General features: G+C 33.1%; 1 protein-coding gene across 1 annotated transcript in view; it reads right to left on the bottom strand.

Annotated features, from left to right (window-relative positions):
- The window catches only part of LOC147077909 (uncharacterized), a 219,875-nt gene that overhangs the window by 74,062 nt on the left and 132,869 nt on the right, over positions 1-12,944 (bottom strand). Inside the window, exons 2-3 of the mRNA XM_085940096.1 lie at positions 5,964-6,098; positions 1,031-2,194 (exon numbers count right to left, since the gene is read on the bottom strand). Of these exons, the coding sequence (XP_085796222.1) occupies positions 1,031-2,194; positions 5,964-6,098 (1,299 nt within the window). The remainder of the gene's footprint in view (positions 1-1,030; positions 2,195-5,963; positions 6,099-12,944) is intronic.

Consider the following 12,944-nt stretch of genomic DNA (forward strand, 5'->3'; position numbering starts at 1 on the left):
TTTATATTTATTTAAAAAAAACATCGATTTTTATAAATCTATAAATGTGTATAACTTTTTATTTATACTTTTAAATTTAAAAAAAAATAAAAAAAAATTTTAGTGTTTTCAGATACACATTAATTAATTAATACAGTTGAAATTGTAAATTATCAAAAAAAAATCTCAAATTGCAAGCTTCGAATTTTTCCGCTAGGTTCTCTGCTGGCGTGCCTGTCCTCCTTAAACGCATTTAAATTGAACCAACAATTGAAATTAAAACAGTACATACGTAACCGTAATATTATATTATGAGTATTACGAGTATCTCTCTGCTCCAGAGTCGAATTGACAGTATTTTGTGGAATTTTTCAATAATTATTAATTTATCAAAAATGCCACTACGTTATTTTATGTTTGGTCAACTCTGGAGTGATGACAAAAGAAAAACATCCCCATCTACAACAGTGATGTAATTACGGCGTTTCGTTATTGTATCGCCCAAGATGGCCGAACGGTCAGGTCATGGGTCCCGCGTTCGAATCCCAGGTCTGGAAATTCACATGTTGTTTTTCAGTGTATGGACTCAATAGGTTGAACAAGTGGCCAACATCCATTTCTCGTAAAAACAAAAAATGTTAATACAAACCTCCATTTTGTCGAGGCCCAGATTTAATGATCTTCTTAGGATCGGACACGGCTTAAATAAATCCACATTTAAAATGTTTCTTAAATAATCTTGATTTCATTTATTCTGAAATTTTAATACTACCCATTAATTCAACAAAGATTTTTATAAGCTCACATAATTACTTTTTATTGCCATATTTTTATTTTGTAATAATCCGTCAACCAAAAACTTCTTCATCGTGTTTAAACATAACATAATATTAAAAATATAATATAAGTATGTTTGTTATAGCCATTGATTTTTTTATCGATTCATTCATAAATATCTTAAAATTTTCGTGTCCTTTCATGACACAATTTCAAATGAATTTCACCATCCCAAATGCACAATTAAAGAAATACTAAATAGTTAAAAGCTTACCTTTTTATCAAACTTCATGGAATCCTCGGCGCCAAATCCCAAACTCCGCATGTGCTTCAGATACGTCGTCGTGATGGGGACGCTGTAATCAATCTCCATATCTTGCAACATGTTCTTTCCCAAGTGCTGGCTGCTACTTGAGCTCTCCGTCGACAGGCGGTGTGGTGAGAACATTGACTGCATGGACGGAGACCAAGGTTTGGGAAAACTTTTCACCTCTGCACCGCTTTTGTAGTCTACAACATTGTACATTGGATTCAGGTGTCGCTTCTTGGGAGGCGATCTAGATTTGGGTGGATCTTTCGAGGTTAAATTGCAGACGTCTAATGGATTATAAGGCTTTGGAGGTGTTTCGTTATGTTTATCTTTGTGTTTCTTTGCTTTTTCGCTGACTTTCTTTTCGACCTTTGTAGTTAATGCAGCAACTACTTCAGTGGTATCTACATGATTCAAGATTGATAGAATTGATATGCTCTTATTTTTTTCACTCTTTGTTTGTCGTAATTTACTGGAAGCCTTTAAAGAATCTTCTTTGGCATTTCTGTAAAGTGTTTTTCTGAAATGTATCGGTTCTTGCTGTAAACTGCTGGATGAAGCTACCTCTTCATCATGCAAGGAAAGGTTTAGCGATTCGTCTTTTAAAGCAGACACGTTGGAATCTTTTCTGACACTTCTGAAAGCGCTAGTTGAAGAATCAAATAATGATATATTTGAAGAAGCAGGAGAGATATGGCCATTAAAATCAATTTTTATTGACTTAGCAGACAAATCTACCCCATTAGTCTCGTTGTAACTCTCTTGATCACTTACGTAAGACTTCAATCGGCCATCTCCTGAAGTGTCAAAAGACGCTACTCCATCTTTGAAGCATATTTTAACCGATGGTTGAGAAGCATCAATCTCATTCTCCCAATTTTTAGTATTAACTTCAATATTTCCATTTTTCAAGAACTTCTGTTGAATGTCAACTATTTTTGGATTTGTGGAAGCTAAATGATGAAAACCGTTTGGTAGCATGGTTGTCGCAAGCGGTGTTGGACTTGGGCTTGGTGTTGGAAGGACTGATGATGGTGAGAGAGACCTCGGCCTCCGTTGACAGTCGATGCAGCCCATCAGGAATCTGGTTACTGCTTCACGGGGTAAAAAGGCATACGTCTCGGTTATCTGAAAAGAAAAATATATAATAGTCATCAGGCAAACGAATGGAAAATTATGAATTCTTTGTAATAAATTTATATATATCACTCAGATGCATCAGTGATATTGAAGAAATTAACAGATCCGAATAAAATCAGGATGGGGAAGAAAGAGGAGAGTTTTTAGAATTAAGTGCATTGCATTATTTATCACGATATGTTGGTAGGTATGTTGTAAACTTATCGTTTTATATTAGATAGGAGCTATTCATGACAAGTTCCGTTCACGGAGTAAAAAATACTTCCCGTGTAGCCCGCGAGCTACCGGTAGGATATCACTGACATAAAGAATATAAAGAGCATAAACATCACCAGACAATTTACTCAACTATTTAAATAAACCGAAACAATAAAGATTTAAACTGTCTGGGCAAAACTGAAATCTCGAACTCGTAAATTCCAGCGTCTGAGGTAAACTAAACAAATTCCATTTTCGCTCATGTTGTTGTTGTTTTCGATTCCTCCATTTTCTCCACTACTCCTCCCGTTCAGAAACCCTCTTGCTCACCCTTCTCCACTCTTTCCGCGTTAGATCTCTCGTTCGTTTAAATTTAAACGTCTTCACCGTTGACACTGAGCACAAGGGTGGAGTGAAAAAAATAACCGAGATGTGCATACATATTAATCGATGAGTCTCAGCTTACGCTAGATGCAAGCTTCAATTTACTTCATCACTTTTTCATTTACTTCAATCATCATCAGCAACACAATGCGGGTGTTCGTCGCTTCCAGCTTATGTCTCCTCTCCCCTATGTCTGCCGCAAGCTCACTCATCCGTCATAACTTCAATCACACTGTGTCTGTATGTACGCAATGAAATTCACACAGTGTATGCCGCTCATTTTATCGTATGGTATATTGAATAAGAGTCTCGTTGGTATAGAGGGGAACAATTTTAACTTTGAACATGCGCAGATACGATTTTTCCTAGTGCGCAGGAATTAGGTAGTTTTAATGGAGTTATTAGGTTCTAGTACGATTCCGACTAAGTATGTCATGTTTTCTACCGAAACTAGCGAGCCTCACACGTATGTGGTATGTTTATACTTGAGTGTCTTTCGGTTATCTTCCTCACATACGGTTCCGAAAACATTTCTTAATATCATCTCAAAGATCCTCAGCTTCTCCCATCGTGTTTATAAGGGCCAGCATTCCGACCCATAAGTCAATATAGGCCTAGTGAAGGTTTTGTGTAGTTTTATTTAGCAATAATTTCAAGTTTTTAATCGACCTCGCCATATGTAGGTATATATTTAAATATATACACTATATGACTACAATAACAATTTAACTACCTATGCCAATGTAGAAAGCGATGTTTTTAATAAATTTAGATAATTGTTTTATTGGCATATACTGTATATGAGTGCAATAAGCGAATAAAATGGCGCACATTTTATAATTCTCGAAAGAAACATCTAATGATATTTTAGATTATAAAATTTGTTTGGTTGGTATTCTAGCGGCTATCTACCGAAACTGATGTTATTGAATATTATGTTTTATGTATTTTTCTTCAATAAATGCAGCTTATATTTACTACGACGTCTTTTCAACTAATTGTATATTATTTTTTTAATTTGAATTTAAATTCTAATGGATTAAGGTTGTGTACTATTCCATTTGAGACGTTTTTTGCGACCCGGGTTTCATTTTCAGGTACCTAGGTACTAAATGCACTCACCAATAGTAAATGCTCTGCAGTGGTAGGAACTGTCCAACTGCATACGTACAAATTTCCGGACACGAAAATTTATAAATTATACATTTCAACCAATATCAGCTCTCATTTTATGATAATATTCGTATAGTTTCATGATCATTTACTGTCCAATGTGACATTTAAAATAAAACGATATTTTAATATGTTTATTAAATTTGATAATATACCTACCTAATGTGTGTGTTTTTAAATTAATGCAGTGTTTAACTTTTTTAATCATATCTTTACATGTAAAATAGTAAACTTCCAGTTTCATACAACTACTATTATTTGGCACTGACTATAAAAGTTATATAATAATGGTCCTCAATAACGTAGGTATGTATTTTTATTATTTATGTTCACTAAGAATATAAGAGAGCAGCATTACCAAATAACATGAGTAAAAAATAAATTCTATCAATAAAACAGATAACCTACAAGCTTATATTTTTTTACTCCACCCTCAATTTATACATGCCAGGCGATTATGTCGGTGCAACAGGTGGCTTTAAATTTATCCGAAGCTTTCTATTGTGTATGTGTGTGAATGAATGGGAAGATGGATAGATTTGCGTATGTATGTATGCATCTGGCACGTGAAAGATACCCATCGGTACGTCCATGGTATGCCCTCCTGATACAAATTCGTAACTCGTTTGCATTTTCATCGCGGTTTTTTACGGTTTTAAAAAGATTATCCAGAAAAACAATATATCCGTGATTGTAACGATTCTATTTTGTAAAAAAACTTTCATTTTGAAAAAACACAATAATATTAATAATGGATTGTTTGCTTTTTTATAAAATTCGCCTGAACCAAAAGTGATAAGTAGGTGTTCAAGATAATCTTCTATAGAGATGGAGTCAAAACCTATGAAAGTTATTGCAGAAAATGACAATGCAAGGTTAATCTCAAAAAAAAATCAACAGGACAAAACTACGGTCGTAAAACGTTAAAGTTGTGCATGCCTGAATGACGTTTTTATATGATTTTACTCATGAACTATTTATTACAGGTAACCATCATTCATCGCGATCCCGGCGAGTGCGATTTCGTTGGCTATTTCCCGAGAAAATCTCAATCTCGCGATTCGGGATTTCCAGAAAATAGTTCTCGAGAATTCTTGAGATATCGGAAAATTTAAAAAAAAAAATCTGTAAAAAAATCCTAAAATCAGTGTAAAAACAGACAAATTCCAAAAAAATATGTTTTTTTTTTCATTTATGTAAGTAAGAAGACAAACAAATAGAAGTATGAAAACAAAAATAATTCAAAACATTAATACTTATTAAAATAGAATTTCAAAAAAAACAGACACAAAATTCCCTGATGTTGAAAAATTGCGCTCACTTTGAGTCGACGTTGACTTAATTGTGTTAAAATCAGTCTTTGAACGTTTTGTATTTTCTGTCCACTTTTTTCATATCGAAAAGCCGTTTTTTCAATCAATAATTATTGATAATAAAGAAATCCCGAATCCCGAGAAAAGGTTCTCGAGAACCGGGATTTTCCGAATTGTTAAAAACTTCAATTCTCGAGATTCGGGATCGAAAATCTCGAAAATTTACCGAGAGTTCCCGAAACCCAACTCTACTAGTAGGTAACTTTTGTCCTACACTTTTTGTGGCACTTGCCAGATCGCCATAATTAATGGAATCACTCATTGACACAAAGACTAAAAATATAGTTCAGCCCTGTCACTATTTTTAATAGAAAAACTGAACAGCCAGAATTATTGAATGGCAAACTGAAATTCTCATCAGCTCTTTTAATATAAAGAAAGCTTCATCTTCTAATTATTACGGAACATATTTTGGTGCCTACCTACATACTTTTTATTAAAGTTATTTTCTTTTATGGTACACACACATACACCATAAGTAGGTACGGTACAACTTTAATTATTATTCCATTTCATAATAATATGAATATAATATATCTACCTATATTACCTATAACACGACACTTTTTTACCATACCTACCCTACGCTCCTATACATATAAATCTATGAATGAATTAAATTGTTTTACCGTTCTGTATGTCCTTTTCTGGCCTGCGTGTTTTCCAGCTCTGCCTTCGAGATCCACGTGAACTGTGTAAATTATGTCAAAGAAGTTCTCAACAATTGCAACTTTTCGATATACTGGATCGTGACATGTAGCATTCTGAAAACAAAAGAAATTTTAACAATTAGCAATAGTAATAAAATTATAATATTTATAAAAAATATTTCTAACGCCTCTTGAAAAATATTCTACAACCAAATAATATTGTATTTATTTATTCCTACATTGCCATCTATTAAATTTAGATAAAACTTCATTTTATCACCGCCGCAAACCTATATTACTATAAAGAAGAAACGTTTGTTATAATATTCATAGATGGCAGTAAACGTTGCGTCACGCTGTTTTTTTAGGATTTTCGATTTTATTTTTTGTTGTAGGTTGTAATAATCAAACAGGTTTGGGAATATTAATATAAAAATATAACGATTAATTAATGGTTATCATTAATAATAAGTTCACACATTCAACAGATACAATGTGCATAAGCATGGTAGGGTGGTTCCTAGACGCCCTCTTTTTTGAGGCCGATGTCCGTGTTCGGTAGCTTTTTTTCATTTTTATCGAATGATAAAATAATTTTTATGTCCTCTTTTTCCGCTATGAACATTTTATTATTTTGTAAAATCTTGTGATTGACAAAATATTTTTTTCATTCATTTATGTGAAAGAATTGTTTACTATATTTATTTTCTTAATCGCAATATCTACTCGATATTTCTTCAATAAAATCATGGTGTATCTAAATGCATTGTTATTATTGATTTAATTTAATAAAACACATTATTTTATTTAGTACTTATTCCACTTTTAATAAGTAAATAAATCTGGACCGGTTTCATCCGCCTCAGAGGGACATTTTCAACTGAATAATCTTTATAAAACAGGTATAAATAGATAGGACGAATAAAGAGAGGATTCATTCTCGCAGATAATTTTTTTCATCGGGATAGAAAAATAATGCATAGATATAAGATAAATCAAATACATATTTCAAATTTCGATAAGGTTTCACATCACCACATATTCTTTATTAATTTAATAATATATTATATGATTACGACATATCAATTTATGTGTGAAAAGGGATTCAGACAGAAATGTGTAAGATCTATGTGTGTAAGTAATGAACTGCATTCTATTAAAAGTTAAGAATTGTACCTATCCCTAAGTTAGCATTACAGAACTAAATAAATATAAGTATATTATCATTTATTCCATGAAATTGATAAGTAAGTATTTTTTTAGAAGCATGTTTAACTTTGGAATATATTTACTGGTAATATTATATACTATTACGCTTTTTAATTCTCTTATTACACATTTGGTTTATAATTGCAATACACGCATTTTGTAATCGTATGTTTGTTGTTTAATTTAATAAAACGCATTTTTTGTAGTACTTATTCCACTTTTAATCAATAAATTAGGACCGGTTTCGTCCGCCTCCTTTCAGTTGAAAATGTCCCTCTGAGGCGGACGAAACCGGTCCTAATTTATTGATTAAAAGTGGAATAAGTACTACAAAAAAAATGCGTTTCATTAAATTAAACAACAATACAATGCAGTTCCACCAAGAATCGACAGTTGTTAACAAAATAAAAGAAATTAATCGTATGTTCACAATAATAATATTAGGTATAAGATTATGTAATTAGTAAGCATATTGTTTGAGATTTTCGTGGTTATAAGTAGATATGACCTTTGTTAACGAGCACGCACCGCCTAGGAAAGATAGAAGAAGAAGACGCGGTGACAACCTGTATGAGTATTTTTTGGCGTGTCCTGAAATTTCGTTCGTTTCGGAAACCAATGTCCGCATAGCATAAAGACAAATAATATGGAATGAAAACCACCGGAATACAAGGGAAAAACATACGACAATAGGTGGGTAATTAAATAAGAAATACAAGTAGGTAGGTACATCGTGTTTATTGTTTATTTTTTAAATCTGGTAGGTGCTCGTAAGTACCAAGTACGTATTAAATGTCAGATAATAATGGTTGGATAAAATTATCAGATATTTGATACCAATTACCGTAATGTTCTTAAGAGCATACATCAGTGAAACGGCAAATAATGTTCAACAACAGGTGGAACGAAATTTCGCACTCGTTGCCAATCGGAGAGAGGTTGTCGAGATGTAAGCACGTAAATTTGTTTTGTGATGGCGTCGGAGGAATATATTCTTAAATCGTGTAAAGATGACTAAGAATTTTACAGTTATAAGTTTTAAGTATCTCTAAACAGTCTAAACTAAATAATAATTAATGTATAAATAAATTAAACAGGTAATAATAAAATTGTGTATCAACCCTGAATGGGCCGCATCCGATTCTGCCCCGCGCTTTCGTGCCGCAGCCGAGCATAGACCGCCGCGCGCGTAATTAGCGAACTTTGTCCTAGGTACGTGGGCGCGGGTTTACAGGGGGGGTGGTTCAGTAAACGGGTGGGCTTGTGGGGGCGCAATCCGCGGGACGGGGCTCGGAGCGGGCGCTAAGCGGGGGGCGGCAACAAGTGTCCGACGGACGGGCGCCGCGACGCTCTCCGAATGCAAATTGCTTGCCCACCCACCCCTTCAGGCTTCAGGCGCCTGACGTGTATTCGACACCCGCCCGCTGACTTATCGTACACGGGAATAATATAATGGGCCGAGCGAATGAAAACTATTTACTTTTACGTTACTGAGAATTCAACACGAATCTTAACCCTACCACCTTCCAAAGTTCACATACCCGTCATAAGAATAATATTATGAAACCACAATTTACCGCACGGACAATTTGCACACGCGGATAGATTCATATGTACAAAGTACCACACTTCTGCAGACTTAGAATGCCACCACCTCTATTTTTAGTATCAAATTGTATACATAATTTTAATGTGATAACTGATAAATAAATGCAACGAAAATCTTGAAAAAAAATTAAGTATGTAGTAGGTATCATCTACTGAGGATCGGAGCATTTCTACGAAACCTACTCTCAAACAGCGATTGTTTTAGGTACATGGAGGTATGTGGCATTGACACGTTTGGAAGCCCCCTTGTGATTTGTTTCAATTAAGATGTCGGTAACTTCTAACGAAGCGACTGCATCGTCCGCTTAAAGGAAAATCACCACTGCTTTCAAAAGTGGTAATGATAGTATGCATTCCTAAATTTGCCGCCCGTAAGCAGCGCATGGCCTTCTAACCCTCACTAGACGTAACTGTGCAGGTATATTTATTTATTGTTATGTGATAAGATTTTATGTATCATTTTTAAAATAAACCAAAAAACATTAAACTGTAGATGTGCGTGCAATAAGAACAAGTTTTTATTTATTCATGACGAAATAATTTCGAGAGGGTATGCGAAAAGGCCAAAAAGAGTGTGTATTCATCCATCCAGCCCATCCAGCCTAGTTTATCGGTAAAAATTACTGTTCAACTTTACTGAGCAAGTCATCTACCGCTGTGATATTTATGTCAGCCTGATACATTGGCTCACTTACGCCATCCGCAGCATCCGCAGCATCCTCAGCCTGCAAGGTTGGTTTGGTTTTGTCGAGATTAGATTTAATTGAGTTTGATAATCACGTACTTATTTGAAGAAAGTATTATTTTCTTCATACTCGAAATTGTGGTCTTGAAATGATAGTTATTTGTAATTAACATTCATAAATAATAAACTGAGATTTTCCATAAATCCACAATATTATGTAGTAAGAAGTAAGATAGAAATGGTAAAAACTGTACGTTACAAAAGTTGAAGCCTTTACTGAGCCGTTTTTAAAGAGGCACCTAGCGGAAAAATACGAAGCTTGCAATTTGAGATTTTTTTTTGATAATTTACAATTTCAACTATATTAATTAATAAATATGTATCTGAAAACATTAAAAAGAATAATATTTTTTATTTTAAGTCATATAAATATAAATAAAAAGGATTTTCAGTTATACACATTTATATTTTTTATAAAAATCGATGTTTTTTAAAATAGATATAAATAATAATAAAACTATGAATTAGTCAAAAATCTCTTAGGTGATGCTTAGAAAACTTAATAAACTAATTTTTTATAATAAATATGACCATAAAATATATGTAATAATAGGGTGCGGTCCGATTCAACAAATTCACATTTTATTACATCTTTTACAATTATAAGTTTATTTTTGACTTAAAATAAAAAATATTTTTCTTTTTAATGTTTTCAGATACATATTTATTAATTAATACAGTTGAAATTGTAAATTATCAAAAAAAAACTCAAATTGCAAGCTTCGTATTTTTCAGCTAGGTGCCTCTTTAGAAACGGCTCAGTAAAGGCTTCACCAAAAGCACCAAGCAATGCGATGTCTTTACCTACCAGAGACACCTAACGGAATAATACGAAGCTTGCAATTTGAGATTTTTTTTGATAATTTACAATAATTCATCTATGTTAATTAATAAAATATGTATCTGAAAATATCAAAATGAAAAATATGTTTTATTTTTAGTCAAAGATAACGTTACAATTAGAAAAAATTTAATAAAACGTGAATTTGTTGAATTGGACCCCATCTTATTAATACATATTTTATGGTCATATTTATTATTAAAATTTAGTTTATTAAGTTAAATTAAATAAAAATTAAATTAAATAAAGAGGATTTCAAGGTATACAATACACATTTATATTTTTATAAAAATCTATGTTTCTTAAAATACTTATAGAATAGTTTAGTAGTCAGTGCCCAGTAGGTATGTATAATATGTTGTGTTTAGGTACATCCTATTATTTTTTAGTCCGGAACCCTACCATTTGCACAGTCTTTGCCACAAGTTTTGAAAGATTATGTCACATACCTACCTGTGAAATTATTCCGAAACATAATGGACAATAAAAACACAACAATGAAAAATAATTAGCTGACCCTGTCTGCCATAAATAAGCCTCTGAAAAGTTAAATAAAATGAACGCACTTCTCGACACAAAGCTGGCATGTATACATGTCGCTCGCGGGGACTTCTAAAATCTATTAGGAGGACATAAAGACGAATGTGTGAATGTGTATAGATTGAAGTATAAATGGTGGCGCACTGCAAAATACTCGCATGTTCGAACCAATCTTCTGTGCCCCGCGGCCGAGCTCGTGAAGTGCTGGGTATGCGCTTGGTAAAACATTATCACTAAAATCGCCTATGCGGTGGGCTTGGTATGATAGAAATGAAGAGCTGAAGGTATCTCAGAAAACAAAGTGCCATGTAACGCTGACGTTAATGTTTTCTTTCGAAATAAAGTTTCCTTACAACATAAATTTTGTTTTGTTTTGAAAAATGTCCTCCATTAACGATTTCAGGGTGGATCGTCGTCCTCTTTCAATTGATCTGGTTGCACCTTACTCGCAACAAAAGATTGCAATCTGCAGATACATTTAAAACACTATAAAAAGGGTCAAAGAATCATCAATTTACCAATTGTAATTCGAATGACTCTAAATTTATTTGAGTCAAAGATTGATCAAACTGGCAGAAATACAAATCAGAAAAAAAATAATTACAAGATAAAAAGAACTTTTTATATACTTACAACGTTTTTAAATTTTCCGTTGAATCATATAAACTTGACTTGACTAACTTAAACGATCAAAAAATGTGTACTTGATAGAGATAATACTGAAATGTCATATTGATTTCCGTAGTAACGCACTATATAATATTAATAATTTAGTTGCTAGGACCCACTTAGCAACCAATAATAGTTTTACTTTTTTACTTTCAGAAATAACTTTTCATACAAAACAGAATTAACTGAAAATGAAATCAATTCTACTTAAAGATGGCTAAAAATGTATTTTAAAAAAATGCATTGGCATCGTGTTCTGATATATTCTAAAAGTTTCAAATGTCTAACTAGTCGGGAAGTTAGTTAAAAATCGATTGCAAGATTTGTACCGGACAACCACCGGACAAATAAGAATACGAGATAAGAAAAACGTTGTAATAATAATAAAAAAACGTTGTAAAAAAAACGGCCGGTCATACATTCTGTGTGAACTCTTCTTTCCACACGATTTTGTTGCTCGGAGGATTGCACAAAGTTGTAACGTATTTATTAGGAGCACATAATAGTATTAGATGGACTGTGTGCATCTTTTTAAATCGTATCTTTACCCTGCCCATGCGAAATGACGTCACGTGACTCACTGTCAATAAGCACGGGTAAATAAAAACCATGTGATCTCTGACATTATAAGAGGACAACTTTACTACTATCAGAACGGTTTGATTTAAATATAGGTTTTTCTTTTTCGACTTGTCCCCCCACTGAGGATCATAAGTTTGTGACCCCTTTGAAAAAAATGCTGTGTGACTCCAGTAAACCCTGCATTCTTCTCATAATGAATGATATTGACTTTCACAATATGCATTATATTCTCTTGGTCGGTCCATCGCGTAAACGAGCTTCCAGTTCTCAAATGAACGCGCACCTGCGCAACCTGCCCTATGTTTTATGTTCAATTATGCCAAAATTAGCAGCACAACGATCGAAAGAGTATCGCGAAATAAAACATGGGATTGCACGTCCTAAGAATAAAAAATCTAAAACCTAGTCCAGACCAATAACATCTGTATATACAATAACAAGTATTTATTTAATTTAAATTTTTAATATTTTTTTATATTTTAGTGGAGTCGAGAATCGTTAGTCTGGTCGAGTTGATATACCCGGATCATATAATATTTACAAGGTTTACATTTTACAAGGTTTATATTTTATTTCGAGATGCATGCTGTGAAATAAAACATTGATGGACACATTTTAATAAGGTAAGTACCTACATGGAAACCAAAAGGTTTTAGTCACAGAACAGAGTTCCCTGGTTTTAGTCTTTTTGAATTTTTTTTAAAATTCTATCATAATAGATGGTTCTTCTTACTTAGTGCCTACACTGCCTACTGATAATTACTTG

This window comes from Rhyacophila brunnea, unplaced genomic scaffold (genome assembly GCF_057557595.1).
Source record: "Rhyacophila brunnea isolate RB1 unplaced genomic scaffold, BYU_Rbru_1.0 scaffold_12, whole genome shotgun sequence".
Classification (NCBI taxonomy): Eukaryota; Metazoa; Arthropoda; class Insecta; order Trichoptera; family Rhyacophilidae; genus Rhyacophila; species Rhyacophila brunnea.